The sequence below is a fragment of the Ambystoma mexicanum genome, chromosome 6p (assembly GCF_040938575.1).
Source record: "Ambystoma mexicanum isolate Mex_15411 chromosome 6p, UKY_AmexF1_1, whole genome shotgun sequence".
NCBI lineage: Eukaryota > Metazoa > Chordata > Amphibia > Caudata > Ambystomatidae > Ambystoma > Ambystoma mexicanum.
Genome location: NC_090935.1, coordinates 1,345,477,713 through 1,345,498,689, shown reverse-complemented (window position 1 = coordinate 1,345,498,689; position 20,977 = coordinate 1,345,477,713). Strand labels below are relative to the sequence as shown.

The 20,977-nt window shown below is 44.3% G+C and overlaps 1 protein-coding gene across 2 annotated transcripts in view; it reads right to left on the bottom strand.

Moving 5' to 3' along the window:
- Window positions 1-20,977, bottom strand: part of ERMP1 (endoplasmic reticulum metallopeptidase 1) — a 707,614-nt gene that overhangs the window by 150,686 nt on the left and 535,951 nt on the right. For both annotated transcript variants that reach the window (XR_011280380.1, XM_069626023.1), the window contains exon 11: window positions 9,244-9,396. Coding sequence is in view for 1 of the 2 variants with exons in the window: in XM_069626023.1 (XP_069482124.1) it covers window positions 9,244-9,396 (153 nt within the window). In the remaining variant the exon portion in view is untranslated. The remainder of the gene's footprint in view (window positions 1-9,243; window positions 9,397-20,977) is intronic.

Sequence of the window (20,977 nt, the reverse complement as noted above, 5' to 3'; positions counted from 1 at the left end):
GTGAAAAGAAAGAAAATGGAGGCTCTGCTAAGAAGGGAAAAGACGGACATTCAGATCCTACAGGAGATACATATTAAGGCCCTGGACAAAATGAAAGTACACCTCAGAGGGTACACGATTTGGGCGCAGGCGAATGCAGGGGAGGAAAAGAGCAGGAGTGATGATCGCAGCAAAAGTGGGTCTGGTGGCAAATCTCAGATACTCGAGTAGACAGAGAAGGGAGGTTCGCATTTGTCAATATATCAATAGAAGGTCACAGGTTCACCCTAGCAGCATTTTACTCGCCGAACTCGGGGCAGGACGGATTCCTTAGAGAAACCCTGGGGAAACTAGAGGAATTCGCAAAGGGCGAGATAATACTGGGAGGAGATCTGAACTTGGCCTGGCAACCCAGTCTGGATAGGAGTGCGGGGGGAACGCAGGGGCATGGGTCCCCATCCAAACAACTTAGACAAAGGATGGACAGATGGCATTACGAGACGCCTGGAGAGAATTGAAGAAATAACAGGATGTCAAGGATAGATTGGAGGACTGGTTGGGAGGATTCTGGGTGTCGAAAAGGGATCGATAGCTCTATCAGATCATGCCCCGCTATGGCTCGATATACAGACCCCCGGAAAGGGGAGAGGCCTCTGGAGATGGAGAGTGCCGTCCGACATTCTAGCGGACCAGGTACTGGGGGAGGAACTGAGGGACAAAATCAAAGAATTCTTTGAACTAAATGACAATGGAGAAGTCCCACTGGGGTCAGTCTGGGAAGCCTTTAAGGCAGTAACTCTGGGTCATAAAATAGCGCTAAAAGCCGCCAAAGACAAACAGCATCAAGAATGGGAAAGAACGCTCGAGAAGAAATTAACAGAAATTCAAGGGGAGCTAACAATACATCCCACAAGAAGCCTCAAGAAAGCAATGAAACACGTGCAGGGACAACTAGAGATGCTCCGCAACAAAAAAGCAGAGAAATCCCTCCTCTACCTAAAACAACGATACTACGTCAGGGCCAATAAGGCGGATAAATACCTAGCGAGACAACTCAGGGAAAAAACAGAAATTAATGACGATATTGAACATCAAAGATGCACAGGAAAGCCTTATACAAATACAAGGGATATAGGGGAGGCTTTTAAAGCTTTCTACCAAGAACTGTATGCAACAGAGCATCCGGATGAAGAGAAACAAGATAGGTTCCTACAATCTATCTCCATACCGACAATAGCAGAAGAGGATAAGCAGGCCCTGGAATCTAGGATTACAGAAGAAGAGGTCAGCAGGGCAATAAAGGGCCTTCCAATCTCAAAGGCAGCAGGCCTGGATGGCTTTACGGCCCTGTTTTATAAAAAATATGCAGACAAATTAGTTCTGATCCTGACAAGGCTGCTCAACACATTCAAGGACAGTGGAAACGTAACTCCATCCATGAATGAAGCAAAAGTCCTCATGTTCCATAAAACAGGTAAAGACCCCACTCTCCCGGGCTCTTATCGCCCGATAGCCTTAATAAATCTGGACGCAAAAATGTACACTAAGGTACTGGCAACCAGACTATGACCCCTCCTCCCAACCCTAATAAACACAGATCAATCAGGCTTCATCTCAGGTAGGTAAACACATGACAACTTAAGAAGAGTAACCCATCTGATAGAAAAAATAGGCATTACCCACACACCAGCAATATTACTCTCATTAGACGCCGAAAAGGCATTTGACCGTGTAGAATGGTACATCCTTTTCAAAACACGGAAGCACATGGGATTCGGGGAACATTTTATAAACATGGTAAAAGCCAATTACAACTCACCAGCAATTAGAATAGCAATAAATGGAGAAGTCACGGATAGGGTGGAGATCTCAAGGGGTACGAAACAGGGATTCCCCTCTCACCTCTGCTATACGCCATATTTTTGGAGCCCCTTCCAATTAAGATAAGGGAATCGGAGGGAGTAAGGGGGATTAAGATGGTGGGTAGGCAACATTAAGTTATAGCATACGCTGACGACATGCTCCTAACCTTGGAAGACCCTGGGAACTCTCTACCGAGAACCATAGAAACACTCGAGGAATTTGGGGGGATCTCAGGCCTGAAGATTAACAGGAAAAAATTAGAGATTATGCTCCTTGCTGGAAACAAGGAGCCACTAGAAACAGTGGCAGGCTCACTAAGTTTAAAAACAGTAGAGGAGGGCATCAAATACCTAGGGGTGACACTCACGCACAGGGTGGACAAGATCTATAAGTGTAATTACACACACCTTCTGGCTAGAGTCAAAAATGATCTAGAAAGATGGTGCCCGCTTAGGATCTCATGGTGGGGAAGAATCCAATCAGTAAAAATGAAAATGCTCCCCAGGGTGCTCTACTATTTCCAGGCCCTCCCAGTGTCAGTCCCCGATTCCTTCTTCAAAGCTCTCTCCAAAGCCATATCGCAATTTGTGTGGAGCAAGAGACCTCAGAGGGTCGCCAGAGCCATTCTCACGGCACCAACAAAGGCTGGCGGAATGTCCCTACCTCACTTTAAGAAATACTATCAGGCAGCCCAACTTTGGGTCCTGAGGGAATGGATGGGGGAGGACCAACAAACGACCTGGGTAACACAAGACAGGGCAGTCGCTAGGACCCCCCCTGGAGGACCTACTGTGGAAACATAAACAGCACAGACACCTGAATCTTCGAGTAAGTGAGGTCATGAGAACCACCCTAAACGCCTGGGATGAGCAAACCAGAAAGGGAATCATGACCACCCCACTGGCCCCATTCACGCCTATATGCAGGAACCCACAGTTCCCACCAGGACAGGAATCCGGCGGCTTTGAGAAGTGGGAAGCAGCAGGATGCAGGAAAATAGGTGAAATGATCCAAGACAAAGAAATACGAACTTTTGCGGAATGTAAAAATATGTGGAAGCTAACAGAAGTGGATAGATACAAATATGAGATGTTAAAACATTGGCTAAGCACACCAGAGGTCTTCCAGGCGGCCACGAGGGACCTCACACCATTTGAGACGTATATAATAACCAACCCAGGTGACAAAAAGCTGGTGTCAACATTATAAACTTCATTAACACACAAGAAGAAGAAGAAATTAAATGGACTTACATGAGGAGATGGGAAGCCACGCTAGGGGAAGAAATTGCCAGGCAGCAATGGGAGGAACTGTGGGCAGGCATCCCCAAACTCACCAGGGCCGTCCAAACCAGAGAAATGTGGCTGAAAATAATCACTCAATGGCATTATACCCCAGAAAGGCTCAAATCAATGTACCCGGATACGTCGGATCGCTGTCGGAGGCGCAGGAACTTGGAGGTATATCGGTTGGGACTGACAGGGAGTGAAGGGCTTCTGGAAAGAAGTACAAACGGAAATGACAAAAATATTCCCAGAGGCAGGCCAAATGGGGTGAGGGTGTGGTTGTGCGGATTTAAGGACCCACAGGCCAAGAGACTCCACAAAGCACAATGGAGATGCTTTATGGGCCTATTCAACGCGGCATGGGCTACGATAGCTCAAAGCTGGAAGAAACGAGACCCACCACTGGTATTCACATGGCTGCAAAAGGTGTGGTCCCAAATGACCATGGAAAAGATCACAAACTATCTCCAGGACCAGAACAACTCCTTCATGAAGGAATGGGGATCAGTGCTGGAATACTTGAAATCAGACTATATGGAACAATGGTGTCGACACTATCAAAATATCAGACATATACAGCACGTAATAGTTCCTGAACTGAAAAACCATTGAGGACCCAAGCTCTTCTGGGGGGGGGCAGGTTTGGAGGGGGGGGGGGGAGTTGGGGAGAATACTGTGGTGATGTTTATTTTTGTGTAAAAAACAATAAAAATACGTTTTTAAAAAAAACAGACATACTTTGCCAACTTCGTGAGTCGGTCTGATTATTGATGTTTAAGTATATTCTGAATCCCCATCCATCTCAAAGTATTGCTACTTCGTCTTAATGGGCCTAGTGTTGGGTACACTTGTTCAAGAGAGGGTAAACAGCCCGCAGGGAGCTACAAGGGGGATATCGAGAATACAAACATAGGCTGACCAGCATGAAGCAGAAAACAGAGAAAAGGATTAGGGATTTATATCGGAAAATAAGGGATAAACATGGGTATAAAACCATAGAGCATGTTGAAGGATCTCTATCAAAGGAAACCGGAGGAAGGTCAGATGTAATAATAGATGAACAAAACATAGAACACTGTCTTTAAATAGAGTAGATTGCGATGATGTGGAAAGGGACGAAAGCCATACAAGCATACAAGTTGGGGCATAATGTCAGATGAAGAGAGGGAAGAAAGTGAGAAAGCGCAAAGAGAGGGCACATGTGGTTTTTCGAAAGTCTCAAGTGTAGAAAAGGGGGTAACATGGTCAGACTTAGAGGACCCTAAAGAAAAAACCACCAGAACAGACACCATACACTGAGCAACCACAAGTTCAATCGTGCAGTACAGGGGATATATTCCTACCTTATGTAAGAAGATTAAGGTCACTGCCAGGACAGAGACAAACTGGGGAGACTAGCCCCACCTGAAAACAAAGTGTAGATCAAGAATGAGGGAGGGGTCAAAGAGGATTGAAGAAGACAGCTAACCAATTGATCCCGACAATTTATTGAAGCAACTTAGTTTATATCCAGGGGACCAGGTGCTGGTACGAAGGTTTGTTTGCACTTGGAATAAGCTCTGTTTGAGGGACCATATGAAGTGGAAGATGAGCCTGGCTGCATCTGCATGACATCAAACCGTGCAAAGGAGAGACCGTGACCCCTCTTGCATCTGCTGACAGTGAAGCAAGAGAAGAAGTTCCGCGAATGCAGACCAGATTGGTTACCAAGAGCAAAGATAACACATTTAGAAAAACAATTGACATTTCTTGAATCTAATAAGGTATGAATAGACTTGCAGCTAGCCTAGAACTATTTTAGATAGGAACAAGAGAACATGTATTGACATACCAGATCCAAAGAAAAAGAGCACATTGTGTCTTGAATGCTGCCAATCATAATATTGTACACATTCTTGTATGCTGTTTTAACCGTTCTATTACAGACTTACTCAGCTCTGATAAGACATGTGGACATTGTGAATTTTTTTGGCAACCCTAAAAACAGTCATTTTCAGAATCATTGTCGCCATTATCCTACAGTTTTTTATATAAACGTGTGATTTACAAAGAATAACAAAATTACATCTTTAATTAAAACAAGATGGGAAGGTTCCAAAATATTTTATTGTATTGTATTTATTCTTATAAAGCACTTTATACCAAACCGCTGTACAGTTACAACAACAGGGTACATTTAACATAACAAAAATTGTAACAGAAGCAAATTACAAACATGAATCTGTCACCAAAAACAGAATGTAGAGCAATTATTCAGAAGGGGAAGGGGAGAGGAGGGGGAGGGCTGGGAGGAATAAGGAGGGAAGGTGGGAGGAGGTTGGAAGAAGGGGGTGGGAGAGGATAAGGGGGGAGGAGGGGAAAGGGGGTAGGAGAGGGGGTGTGAGAGTAGGGGGGTGTCATGGCGGGGAATGGAGAAGGAGAGATTTGAGGGAGGTGCGGAAAGAGGAAAGGGTAGGAGAAGAGCGGATAGAGAGAGGCAAGGAGTTCCAGTGGAGGGGGGCCAGGAGTTGGAAGGAGCAGAAACGGGAGGACGCACAGGGGGAGGGAGGAACAGTGAGGAGGAATTGGTCAGCGGAATGAAGGGAACGAGAGGTCATGTAAAAATATAAGAGATTCACTACCATCAGGAAAATCAATCAGTTTTTCTGGAATAGTAATTGTGATTTTATTTTGCATTATGATTTGTCTTTTCTTCATCATTATTCTGGCATTTAGACACATAATGATTAAAAAAAGCAGATTCTGTGGTTGACAATGACACATCTCATTATCCCTAAGATGAGTAGCATCTTTCCTGATTTTATTAAACAAACTTAAAAGTGATGCTGGTGAAGGTAACGAGAATATAAATGCATATCTCGATAATTCGGCCCATTTGAACAACAACATGTGATATCAGCACATGGAGGAGGTGGGAGAGAATGGCAGATGAAAGCTGCTATGTATGTTCACTCATCCCCTATGCCATCAACACAGCCAGAACATTCATTCCAAGAGAAATACCTGCACATAATGTGAAGTGCCTCAGCTATCTAGCAGTGTGCACAACCAGAAGACAATTCAAAGGAAGATGAGCAACACGATGTGGTAATCAAGGAGAACGTTTCCATATGAAGATGCATATGTGAAGAGATAAAAGATGGAAAAAGAGATGGACTGGACAAGCAAGATACTTCTATATCTGTTCATGACTGGAGAAAAAATAAAGGTTTGTTGAAATGAAGAGGCAGGGATGTTCAGACATACTGGAAAAAACTGGAAAGACCTCAGCTATTGGTATATGGATGAGTTGTCACCAGTACAGGATGGGAAGAAGGAATGTTAGCTTGCACTGCACATTTATTGACGGAATCAGTAAGCAAATGGCAAATAGTAAAGTCATGCCAAGTATTCTAGGCTACTAACATGGGTTGACAATAAAGCAGGGCCGGTGTGCATAATACCAGTAATGCAACAACATGCTTCAGGAACAAGGGCCTGGTTCTATTGGAGAAAACAAAGGATCCAAGCTGATACTTGGAAGTACCAGGAATGAATGGAGGAACTGCTGTGCTGATGGATTGATATTGGGCCTGTGGATGCAGAGCTTATATGCAGCTGCCCAAGAATTGGGGAGGAATATGTTCTATTGTGGTCGTACATTGTCCTGCATTAGTGATTCCCCAAAGTGGCCTTCATATTGAAGAGTTCCTAACAATCCTAACAATGAATGAATATCAGAGAAAGAAGAGGTCGCTCAACCTCCGTCAGCTGACAAGGGAGAAATATTTCTCAGCAAAGTCAATAGCAGCCTATGACAATATTCCAGCGTAGCACAGATTATTCAGCAAAACAACAATTATATTTACATCAATATTTATGCCAGGACTGCAGTAAATGCCAAGTGGTTACAAATCACCACATGGGAGCTGCTACAAATGATCAACGCGACAATAAAAGGATTTAATGCAATCAAGGAAGAACATATCAGGCATATGACCCTCCAGAACAGGTATGTCCTGGACTTAATTACAGCAATAGAAGGAAACGTGTGCGTCAAGATAGGGCCTTGTTGCTGTATATTCACACCTGTCCATGATGGAGAAAAAGGAACCCTGACAGAAGTAGTAACTATGGTGACAACCATGCATACGAAGATTAAGCTGATGAGACGGAAGAAGATGATTGGTTTTCGTCTCTGTGTTCACGGATTCCAACCTGGCTGGCAAATGCATTGAAGTTACTTGGAGCAATACTAGTGCTGGTATTGCTAGGATTCTGTTTTATAAGGATCATTATAGGACAATGCGAGAAGACAGCTAAGAAAGCTATTGGGATGAAGATAATGATCGATGTGAACGGTGACATACACCACAGACTAAAGATACCACCCGTGAGAACATAAAGAGTTTGCTGGCTCACCCATGGATGAAGTTTTATTACCCAAGGGATCATAAGAACTATATTGGAAGTTGGGTATTCTGCCAACCGATGGGAGAATGCTGTCACATGACCTGGAGTGTGGATGAGCATATAAAGAATGCAGGTGACCTGAGGGTGGTGACAACGAACATTGTAGAGCTATAAGTGAAATTGAACAAGGGCCGAGTGACGCCATGAGGGAAAGACACACTGAAATTATATGCAAATACTTAAAGGGTAAGCTGTAACTGGAGTGATAAGAGTAACATGTAATTGACGACAAAGAAATCATATGCACCAAGAAATAAGTGAGGAGAGATTAAGTGAATTCAAGGTAGCTGAGACATATAGAAGCTTGCTGCTGAAAAAAACATAACGTGACTAAGGCTGCCATGAGAAAAAGATGGACGCCGGACTCATGTTGAAACCAATGAAGCTACCTCAGAGACAGACCAGGGCTGTAGAGTCAGAGGATGCTGGAAAACCAGCTTCATGCGAGGAACAAAGAAGAGTCTATTGGCCTGGGATCAAGGAATAATTGCAAGGCACAAAGGGAGTCAAGACTATAAACTATGTATGTAAGACATATTTCTCTTAGATTAAGCAACAAAGAAAATATCTGCAAGCGTCAAGTACTGGACAATCAAGGATGCGAAAAGTATATGCAAGGTGGAGTGAGCAAGTCTCCAGAGGCCAAGAGGAGTAATGACACCCAGCTTCATTAAAACAAATGGCATTAAATAAAAGGTCGAAATGGACAAAATCGTGGTCCCCTCACACTGAACTCAGAAGTTTAAAACAAGGGCTATTAAGTAAGCTCTAGACAAACATAATGGTGTACATACACTCCCTTGAATGTCCCAGAACAGAGAACATAAATAAGAAGCCTTGTCTTAAGGCCAGAGAGATGATTGACTAATTGGGCAAGTGGGTAGTAGTCTGATTTTGCTCTATGCACCAGAGTTTCGTTTTGCTTACGTGCAGCTAACGAGACGAAAGTCCAAGGTTGGGAGAGAATGCCAACCAATCAGAGGGTCTATGTAGCAACATGCTATAGAATGTTGCACAGGCCAACCCGTTGCTGTTATTCTGCTATAATCTGTATTATACGTATTTGTATTTATTTTATTTGTATTGCGCGCATTGCCCTGGGGCATCTGGGGGCAAGGTGTTCCTACCAGATATGGGGCATCCAGTGATATTACTAATACTTATATGATCTGTAGATACATATGAGCCCTTAACCAATCCCTCCCTTCAATAGGTTTTACAGTTTGCCACGCAGGATGACGTCATAGCTGACGTACATTGAGGTATGAAACTTTTGTGCAATCAAAATTGAAGTGTGAGTACGTGGAATACAGTTTGTTGGTTGCCAGATTGTCCTACTTTATTTGAGCTGACTAAGTAGTACTTTGCCATATTCTTTGAGACTGTCCGGTTATTTGGGTCCGAGATCATTATTGGTAATTCCACCAGGTGCATGAGATGCTTCAAGGTGCTAGACTACAAAGGCATACATAAATGACACGTGTAGATATTCAAGACCAGACATTGCATATTAACTTCAGGACTTTCTGAGGCAAAGTGTGACCCAAAATAAAATGTTCCCACCAGATCATGCGCCACTAAAGTGTGTTTTGGCTGCATGCACACATTTGCAAACATTTTTCTGCAGAACAAAACAGAATCATTGTATCTTAAGTAGTCCTACCTGGAGGAAGATTCTTTTTGGTTTTGGGTTCGCAGGATCGGAACTATAGGGGAAAAATATTCCGCTGCACACAAGGAGCAGCATGATCGCAGACACTGAGGCCAAGGCTAAAATGCTCTTCTTTGTACTGTTGGCAAGGTAGATGAAGTTTATCTACACAAGAGAAAGAGGAAACCACACAGATTACTGTACACAAAAAGTAAAATATTTTGCTCTGTATGCTCGTTAAACAGCAAATATTCAGGTTGTATGTTCCAAATCTGTAAAGTAGTCAGAATCATGATCAAATTAACCAAATGGTGATGTAGCCTAATCCATGGCACGCAATAGCACATCTGCTGAAAAGAAAGTTACTACAACTGTAGTTTTACAAAGGTAGCGGGCGCCCCTCTCTCGCAAGAACAGACATGATAACCTGTTCAGTGGTTATTAACCACTTGAGAGTTCGCAGCCACTGCTTTTACTCACTGTGCCTTTCACAGATGGGAAATATCCATTTGCATATCAGTCTTTGTCCTGCCCAGGGGCAGTCCAGCACCGAAATACAATGGCAATTCCAATCTGAACGAGAGTACCACCAGCAACCCCATACACGTGTTTCACCCTTGTTGGGGATCATCAGTGAGGTGAAGCTGATGCCTCTCTAAGCACAGTGAGAGGGAGACCACGTCTGGTTGCCCCCAGGAGACCTAGGGTTACCAATCCCAGATTCCTTAAAAAATAGTTTTACAAAGGTAGCGGGCGCCCCTCTCTCGCAAGAACAGACATGATAACCTTTACTACAACTGTATACTAGAGCAGGCCGCTCGATATTCAAACAGGCCTTGAGGGACCACTCTGATATCAAGATAGTCACACAAAATAAATCTGTTTACAATTAATGTGCATGGGAGCTATTTACACACTGGATGGTTACCCTGAACATCTGGTATAACGGACTCAAAGAGGGCGGAGTGAACTTGCATATAAAATGATGTGCGCGGATGCACTTTATGACAAACCATTTGAGTCTACAGTTAAAAAGGTAATGGCATTAGAGAAGAATGTTGCAATTGACTGAGCCCTTCCAATCTACATAAGCAACCCTTTTGAAAATAAAAATAAATAGAAAAACAGATTCACAATATTAACATTTTCTCATCATAACAATATTAGCTTGATAAGCTTCAGTTTAGTTGAAACCATGTCAACTATTTGCACTGAGAGTCATCAAGAAGATAACTGCATTATAATCTGTACAAAATAAAAGCATGTTAAATATATTAATATATATGAATAATTGGAGTTGTCCTAATAGAAAATTCACAAAGCGTGTAATGAAACCAGGACCATAATCCTGAGGTGACTGGAACAATAACCAGCGTGCAATAAAAATGCAATGCGTTGGTGGGACTGCACGGTACTTTTGGAAAGGGACCTTTTCTGAAACTTCTAGAACAATGAACGCGCATTAGTCCTTCAGCATTTCAGCAGGCAGAATCTACCACAGGCAGTCATTTCAATTCACTTTTAGCGACTGAAGATGAGGTGGTCAATAGAAACGTACCAAAGGCCAGCCACGTTTCAGAGAGTAGGCAGCAGCTAATATGAAAAGTACTAAAATCTTAAAAAATGAAAATGACACTCAAAATACTGGACATAGCGATTGAGCCTTCACTCCGTGCTCCATAGTAACCACCTCCTAAAGCAACGGCTTGAAAATAAACCAAAGATCAGCTGAATGATTGGGCGCTATGAAAGATTAATTATTCATTCTCAACAGTGGAAGCAAGTATTAGGATTCTCTTTGCTTTATTTTCTGCTCTTGCAGCAAAGTTAAGCAATAAATATGCAACTGCATTTCCCATAGCACAAAGGGGAAAAAAGCTCAAGGGGAAACAAGTCAGATCCTCGGCAGCTCCAACACTGTGCTCCAGCATCCCCTCCTCATTCTTGCCGCTCAAGCAGCTGATGAGCACCATGGCAGGCTTTAGGGCCTAAAGCCGGGCGACCTGGGCGGTTGGCCGCAGCACCACATTAGCCCCCTGCCACAACAGATCAGGGGAGTTTTTCGATGGCTCCCCTGAGTTGGCCTGGTTAGCATCAGTGACCTACTGAAAGGAAATGTGCCCGCTCTCTCCAGCACGAGAGTGGGGCTCATTTCATTTCAAAAGAGCACCGACGCTAAACCAGCATCAGCGCCCTATTGAAGTGATCAACTCCCTGCTTCTGTGCTGTAGCAGGGAGTTAATCACTTCAATTGGGCGCCGATGCTAAACCAGCACGTGGCAGCCTTTGAAATACTGCTTTAGCATCAGCGCCCCATTATTATTATTATTATTATTGTATTTATTGAGCACGTACTTAGCTCTGAGAAGCAACAGAGCGCTTTACAGAGGTATACACCATACAGATACATATAACGGAGCGCTTTACAGAGGTGTACAACAGAACAGATATACAGCGGGAGATAGGATATGTGAAGGCATCATGAAGTAGACACAGAAAACTGAAATAAAGTTTGGGTTATAAAACTCTTATTAAACCAAAAAGAGGGTTGGAAAAAGGCTGAACTTGCCCTATGCTAAGGTGGGATTTCCCTACCTAAATGGAAACTAAGGACGGTGTGCGTCAGGAAGTCTGAAGTAAACGTTTGTGTCCAAAACTATACTTGCCCTCACATCTATTTGTATACAATGTGTAGGTATGTCAGCATGAAAATGAGAAGTGCTCAAATAAAAGTTCAGAGCTTCTTCCAGCTCTTAGTTTGGAAAGGGTTTCCCTTCCCCAAGGTGCAAATAGTTCACAGTACAAAAAAGGGTTCCCTTCCTCAAGCTTTCAAGTGTTTGCAACTTTCCAAAATGCCACAATTCCTTGGGATACTTCCCAGCTCTTCCGATATGGTTACCTTTTACCAATTTCATAGAGTTCAGTTTCTTATTTGGAATCACACAAGGTTTCCTGTGTATTCAATCACAAGCTTCTTTGTGGGTGAATTATGTGGCTTTTTCACAGATGGGTGTAGTTGGTCTAGGTGCAGTTGTCGGACCACACGGTTCACCCATTACAGGTCACGCAACTGACACACCATACTTGCTTTTTCTTCATATGCACATTGCCACTGTTTCAGCTTTACAGTGGTGCTTCATTTATTCTCCTTTCACATCTGTGTAATGCTTTACCATTGTTTTGTATGCCAGCATTCACTTCTTGCACTTTCACATATTCGTATGGCTCTTGCAACTACTTTGCACAGTTCCTTATATCCTTATGGCCCTTGCCATTGCTTGTTCTCTCAAACTGCACGATTACTTCTATGCGGGACATTCTGCAAAAGTGCATTCAATCAGATCAGTATTCAACCGTACTTGCTTTCTTTCAGATCGGTATTCAAAAAGGTTTACTGTCATTCAGATCGATACTCAAAAAGTACTTGCTTTAATTTTCATTCAGTATTTAAAAAGTACTTGCTTTCATTTAAATCGGCATTCATTAACGTTTTCACAAGAATTATGTGTTCGCCTGCCGTCCTGGTGTCCCCTGAATCACCGGTCAGTGCTTATGGCATTCCAGCGTTCTTATGGCGTTCCAGTGAGGCTTCCAGCCACTACAAGCTCGCTCTCTCTCATGCAGCACCTCGCTTTGTCTCCACGGTTGCTCTTTGTGGCTTTGCTCCAACCACTGATGCGTCTCTCGCAGCTCGGGCCTCAGAATGCAGCTTTGCTTGGTAACACCGGTTCCCTTTCCACGGTCTGCTACCAACCTCCTGCTTCCGTTAGCCTCGGTTCCCGCTGCATACGCTCTGCATCTTCCTAGGGTTCTCAAGCACTCTGTCTGCCACGCCTCCAGGAGAGGTCTGCTTTCATCCAGCAGTCTGTAAATCCGCCACAGCTGACTGTGGACCTGCTTCCACAGCTGCCTCGGTTTTAATCAGTCTTGCAGCTGTTCAACTTCCAGGAAGGTTGATTGGTCCGGTCCGTAAAGAGAGGGTGTGAGGGGTGTGAGGGTATGAGGGTGTGAGTGTGTGTGTTTTTAATGGGAGGAATGATCTACTGCAAGGGTGCCTCATCCCCAAGTCCCCTCCACCGAGGTAGTCCTCCCTCGCATATCCACCCCCCGGGTCAGGGTCCGATACCGATGGCCTTTCCCTGGGCACCTGGGAGGAGGATATATTGGGGAAAGAAGTGAGGACACCTTCAGATTCCTAACAGATACAGAGGGGGAGAGGGGAGGGGTACAGCCGTACTGGGTGGCAGCAAAGAGAGGGGCGGGCAGGGTCTAGAGAGTCAGGTGCACAAGGGGCGTTGTGATGGCCTAGGTGTTGAGGAGGAGGGACTCCTTGAAGAGATGGGTCTTGAGTTATTTTCTGAATTGATGCAGTCGGGAAGGAGGCTCCATAGCTTTGGGGCATAGGCAGAGCAGGCTTGTTTTCTGGTCCTTTCCATTTTGCAGCAGCAGATTTAAAGTCTATTGAAGTGATTAACTCCCCACTCCAGCACAGGGGCGGGGAGTTGAGCACTTAAATAGAGCGTCACCGCCAGGTCCTCCCCACCCACAGGCGCTGCCGGAGCCAAGGCCGGCACTGCTAGGCACATTTTATTTTACCTGTCATTTGTTGGTGTAAATGCGCATGATTGTTAAGATAGCTACACATGTGGGGGAGGTGAGTGGGGTTGGGGGGGGGTGGCGCACCTGTACAAGTGTTGGGTGGGATGCCCAACCTGCAGCGTTCATTAGAGAGGAACGCAGTTTACTTTCTCAGCCTGTGTGTTATGCAGATACCGGGCACTGTGTGCTGTACTGGGTGGCAGCTGCAGCACCGGTCCAATTCGGGCATCCAATGCCCTACAATAGTGCTATTCAACATATGGCCCATTAGCTGGCTATAACCCCTCAGGGTATTATTTACGGCCCTCCAATTCACATGAGTTTTATGATGTGTTGCTTTGTGAAAAGATCGATGATGATTTCAGTCACATAAAAACAATAAATGATAGTGCTAATGCCATTACAAGACAAAGTATCACACATCCTACAGTAGCAATGAATAAAAAGTGCACTTCAAAACAATTTTTTTAAACTTCAATTCGTGAACAGACACCTCTACCAACCGCTCCTCCCGGTTTACAATCCTGCACACTGCATGAGACTTGTGTGATACATTCAGCCTTCCAGCAAAGACCAGCTGTGCATGCCTGCTCTACAGGATTACTGCTTCAGGTGTGCTCCTCTGTGACACAAGGGTGGGACCAGGTGGAGCTTTGACTCCAGAGCTCCATTTGCTAGGCAGTTGTAGGATAACTGGGTCGCCTATGACATTGGTGTCCCTGCACTCACATAGAACAACATATTTGCAGACTGTAATGGAACATGTAACCCAGGGCAGCAGTCACTCTCATCCATCACTTGGCTTATTTACATCTGCCGGATTCACTCATCTTGATAGCAGTTTTTCTTAAGCTTCCGCGCAGCTTCCTCCTCATTGCAGCCTCCTTTTTAAGTTTGAGCTCTACAAGCACCATCCCCTGTCAAGCTTCAGAATATGGGGGTAAATACTTTAAGCTGGAATATGGAAGGCCAACAAGACCAACAATGGCAAGAGGAGGCTCATTATGCAGGATTCGAAGTTGAGGGGAGCTGGGAGCCATTTAGCTCATGCTTGAAGCCTAGAAGAACCTGGTGAGCTTAACACCAGCAGCTACAAGTAGCTACTTTTGGCTCCCCATGCCAACTGATACCAAATAAACACACCTACAGGAATTTAATTATGTGCATTTGGGACAATGTTTAGTTTAAATAAACATTAAGACACAAATGACATTTTTGAGCAAAAGGGATAATAAATAATGGACAATACGTTTGCATCTTATGTGGAAGATAGATTTGTGGAACACTATGTACTAGCTCCTCGTTACCCGGTGGTAGCTCCTGGTCACTGGTTAATGCTGGATACACAGGAGCCGCTTTTACCTCCTGCGTATCCAATCCTAATTTCGATCCCCGATATGAGCAGGATATGTTGCTGGCTGTCTGTTTTAAAAGAGCGCTAGGTACCTCTGTCGATCGGACTGACCGCAAAGTGATACCAGAGGTATTGGCTTCCAAACAAAGCAGACTAGACAAAGTAGAAGCTTACCTAAAGGAAAAAGGCAGAGGAAGACCACCGATCCTGGACCAGGAGATACTTTTCAGGGAAATGAAGCCTTCAAAAGTAAAACACTCAATGACCCCAGCAGCCATTCTCAATCAGAAGATCCATGGAGCAGAGAGTTAAAGCACAGTTCTGATAGAGACATTTCTGAAAGAAAGGTGCAAGCCATCCAACCGCTGGCCCCCGGCCCCCACCCAGAGAATGATAATATGGGACTAAGTGACAAATGTTTGTGTTCCACAAGCAAGGGGAGAGATCATGAATCGGGAGTTCCTAAAGCATCCAGAGTTCGTGGAAGGTGGAAACTGATGGAACTGGTTCACCCAAGGTCAGCATACTTGACTCCTCCACCTAGAGTGACAGGCTATTTAAGCCAGGAAAGGGAATGATTACTTCAGAAATTGATACACAGATACTTACCTTCTTGAAAAAATATGGCAAGGAGCCCCCAAGAGGGACATTGACAGGGCCTGGCAGTCTTGAAAGGACAAGTTGTTAGATATTACAGTGCCTCTCACAAAGATATTGGATTTAGCAGGAAGAACAATGGATACGGACTAGCCGGTAGATGCCGTCAGGCTTGGCACACAGGGTAGTTTGTCTTCTTGACAATGCAAAATGTGCCCTCTCTTCAAAGAGGAGGAAAAATGGTATAGAGTAAAGGCTAGGAGACATAGCAAAATAAGAAGCAGGTCTGGCAATCTGTCTGGGGATAACTTTGCAAAATAATTACCAAGATGCATGGGCACATAAGGCATGAGCCTTGGGTAAGGTGCACATCTCCATTAACAAGGTCTTTTCACCAAAGGTTTTTGCTACGGCTGGCAAAATAGAGGCTGCTCTACCGGTCACTACCACCTAAACAGAGTGTCTCAATATAACAGTGCCGCCTTTCATAAATAGCACGAAAGCAGTCAAGACCCCTGCTTCACATCCTGATAACACACAGGCCGCAGTCGGAGATGAGGTGAACGGCCAGGCAATAAGGCAGTGTCATAAGTACAGTGCTAGTACTAGGGGGGGGCGAGGGGAAAAGAGTTGGTCATATCGCTCTATTTGCATGAAATTTGGATAAGCTTTCAGGGGATGCTTGGGTGCGTCAAACAGTGCAGGGGTTTTAACCTAGAGTGTTTCACCAGCTCCAGTGACAAGTTGGTCAGGGACTCTCCAGTAATTTGTTTCCCTCATCCCGATGGTAAACTGTTAACAGAGGAGAAATGGGACTTGGGGCCTAAAAGAGCCACAGTCTCCACAGTTCATCATTCCAGGGCTTTCGTGTAGAGAATGGGATAGGCCGAATGCTTATGCGAACTAGGGCAATATCTACAAATAATAAGGGCATTCACAATGCAAATATGTTGGGGATGGGACAGCACAAAGCGGTCCATCTCCCAGTGTTCAACAAATTAAGTTTTTAACCTAATTTTAATAGTCCTTGTGACTCCAAGGACACCCTCATCTACAAATCCATGCCCAAAAAAGGATCCAACAGAAAAGTTCAAAATCTTAATCTTAACAAGTCCTTAGACTCCTAGCTACCCTAAACTATATCACAAATGTTCAATGGAATAGCAAACAGAACAACAAAAATCCTATTTGCCATCATCCAACACCAGTCTAGCACAATACAAAGTTCTCATGGGCACAGTCTTCAGGGAGGTAATCACAGTATGGACTATTTCTCAGTCTTCCTAGTTTCACAATGCCTCCAAGGACCTCTCACAGGTTTAAGGCTTTTTTTGGTTCTTCTTGGGCTTCTCCTCAGACTTGTAGCAATCACTTCTAGGGCTCTCCCAGACCTTTGGTTTTCGCAGCACTTACTTTAGCATAAATGAGTATTTTCCTACGCCCTTCATTCATGGTCTGATGCAAGGCTGCCAAAACAAGCAGCATCTCCTCCCATGTAGAGGTGACACTTGTAGCCAGACATTGAGGGAAAGCTGGCAAGCTTCTTTCTGGCCTTCTGAAGGGGTCTTAGTGTTTGTCTCAGCCCATGGGGTTGGATGTCGCGTCTATATGTGTATTGGAACATTGGATCAGCTCTGGAGTCATCTTTCCAAGGGATTTTCGAACTGGTTTGAAGCTCTCCACACTGTCTAGGGGCGATTTCTTGTCTGTTAGACATGCACCTTTATTGTTTGTTTGTTTGTTTTATTCACTTTTTATGCGCGCCTGACCCAAGGGTAGCAGGGCGCAGTGGCAAGGAAATGCAAAACTTACAGGTTACATCATAGCATAACATACAGTAGAGAATACAATAAGGTCTCTGGAACACAAATAATTACAAAATATACAAAGTTCAAGTAAGGTCAATCAGAGTTACAGATGTATAGAGTCAAGAATTAGTGCAAGTGATTCCAGTAGGAGGTAGGTGACACAGGTCAACTGAGGTTAGCCGAGGTGAGAAGTTGAATGACATTTTTTCTGAAACGAAGGTAGGGCAAGTCCACTCTCAAGTCATGTGGTAGTGAGTTCCAGGTTTTTGCAGCCTTTACCGGGAAGCTATTTCCTCCGATCGTAGTGAGTCTAAAGTTCGGTATTGTCAAACAATTAGAATTGACAGCTCTGGTCGGTCTGAGAGATGTTCTCCTGTGGAATTTGTCATTCAGGTATCTAGGGGCAGAGTTATTAAGGGCTTTGTGGGTCAGGGATAACATCTTGAGTTTTATTTTATTCTCCGTGGTCAACCAATTGTGATGGCGTCTGGCGGAGGAGATATGGGATCTTTTGTTTATGCCTAGTGCTGCTCTCAGGGCATTATTTTGTAGTATTTGTAGTCTTTGAGATATTGTTTTATTAGCTCCAGAATATAGAGCATTGCATTAATCAATTCTGGAGAGTATTAAGGCTCTAGCCAGGATTAAGCAGCTCTTATTGGAGAGGAATGGTTTACCGGCTCTTATCAGTTTGCACGTGTAAGCCGTGGAGGAGGCAAGGGATTTTAGCTGTTTATCAAGTAATAGGGTAGAATCAAGATAGAATCCCAGGGTTTTTACATCCTTGGACATTTGGATGATATTCCCATCTATGTTGAATGAGGAGAATTCCTGGCCTAGTTTTTTGATATTGGCTTGGGTGCCTAGGATAATCAACTCTGTTTTATCATCATCGTTCAGACAGAGGCCATGAGTGGCCATCCATGCCTGGATGATAAGATATACCTTGTTCACCAATTCCGTGTCTTTCGCATGATCCCCAGAAAGCGGAGGATGATCTGTGTATCATCTGCATAATTAGTGTAGGTGATACCGAGATGGTCCAAATCATCAAACAAGGGCTTGGTGAAGATACTGTATAGAGTTGGGGAGATACAAGAGCCCTGGGGGACACCGCATGAGATGGGGGGGGGGTCTGCCGCTGCTGAGGGGGAGAAGACTCATCGTTCTTTCACTCAGGAATGACTCGATCCATCTAATGGCTTCAGGGGAGAAATGGGCGGCAGAATACAGGTGACTACAGAGGACTTAATGATCCACCAAATCAAAGGCAGCTGAGAGGTCCAGGAGTAGTAAAAGTATTGTTCTCCCTTTGTCTCTCAGCTCGTCAATTTGGGATTTCAAGTCAATAAGGGCAGTTTCTGTTCCATATAGGGGACGGAAGCCCAAATGTCTCTCTCCTAGGAGGTTGTGTAGTTCTAGATGCTTTTGAATTTGGTTGTATGCAGCTTTGTCCAGAATCTTGAGAAGAAACGGTACCGTAGTGATAGGGCGGTAATGAGTGGGGATGAGGGGGTCTAATGTCTGCTTTTTAAGGAGGGGGGGGGGGAGTACTCAGGACTGTTTAAGGCTGGCAGGGATGGTGCCTGAGGCAAAGGAGGCGTTAATCAATTTAGTGATCAAGGGAGATGATTCTCTGGCAGCGTCTTTTATTAATTGTGCTGGGCAGATGTCACCTTTACAATTAGATGGTTTAAGCGACAGGATAATTTTTTTCTACTTCCAAGGTGGTCATTTTGGAGAAGTAGAAGGTATTACTGTGCGCCAATAAATTATTGGTATGGGGCATTTTAGGCGAATCCTGAATTTTAAGTACTACTTTTTTTGCTGGATTTTATTTTGGAGTGTGATAATTTTATTTGTTAGGGCTTGCTGGATATCTGTGCACCAAGGTTTGTCCTTGGTACAGGCGTCCGGTGTGGCGATAGGAGACTCAAGTTCCTTTAGAATGGAAAAAAGCTCTTTCATACTGGAATTGGATTTGGCTATACGATCATCATACGAGTTACGTTTTGCCTGGCAAACTTCTTTTTTGTAAAGTCAGGAGAGAGAAGTTAATTTAGCTTTGTTATCGACTGAGGGGCAGAGCCTTCAGGTGGTTTCACTCTTTCTTTTCAGAATGTGTAGGTCTCTTAGCTGTGGAGTAAACCATTTGTTTAGACAAGCTTTCAGTTTGCTTGATCTAAGTTTGAGAGGTGCCAGTTTATCTAGAGTAGAGAGCACGATATTATTAAATTCTTGCACTAGGGTGCTGGGGTTTAGATTTGCTGATAATGCGTCGAGGGTCGGTAATATAGCTGGGATCACTTTCTCTGCAGTAATACATTTTTTATTTCTGGTTAAGCAAGGTGGTGCTAGTGGAAGGGCCGTGGGGTTAGGTCTGGAAGTAGCTAGGTTAAAAGACACCAAAGAATGGTCTGTCCAAGGTAAGGGCATTATGGACGAAATATTGGCTGAACAGTTACAGTCAGCTATCCAATCTAACGTTCTTCCCTTCAGGTGCGTAGGCTTGTCAACTCTGAGTTAGGCCTAGTGCGTGAATAGTATTGGCTACCACTGTAGCATTAGTATCCGTGGTGTCATGGAAACCTAAGTTAAAGTCCCCAAGGAGCATTAGTTGAGAACAAGGTTTGAGGTTATTAGTGAGTAGGTTATGGAGATCCTCTTCAAAGGTGCCTAAGGGCCTGGGGGTCTATATAAAAGGGGAATGGTGAGTGCTTGATTATTATTTATCTGGAGTTTGGCAGATAGGGTCTCGCAGGATTGAATCGATTGGGTGGGTACTAGTCTGAGTGCGAGGCTCGTTTTAGAGATTATGGCGATGCCGCCACCTCTTGCACCTTCTCGGTCGGGTCTGATTATCGTGTAGCCATCCGGGATGCCTAGCATGAGCGAAGGTCCTGCTGCATTGTGTAGCCAAGTCTCTGTGATTGCGAGAAAGTCGAGGTTGCCTTCTGAGATTAGGTCAGCAATGTCTAGGGCATGGCCGACAAGCGATCTCATGTTAAGGAGTGCTCCAACGATAGTTGGGGTCTTAGTGACCTCTGTGGCTTGGGGGGATAGAGTAGTAGATGTATTAGGTGTTTTAGGCTTGTTATTCTGAATTGGGCAAATATTGGAATTGGGTGGAAGAGGTAGCCTAGTATAACGAGGTTTACAGACCTGCTGGAAGTTGGTTTTGATGTTGGTAGGGGAAAGAGACCTGCAGAGAGGTTCATGCAGTTTAGTTAGTCTGGCACAGAGTCTAAGGTTTCTGCCAAGTGTATCACATGGAAGTGATACAGAGGTGGCTGTCTCAGGGGACCCATGGCTAGGATGTAGATATTGGCCAGGAGAGTTACAGTTCAGATGAATTACAGACGTCAAAGGAGGCAGGGTGTTAGGTAGG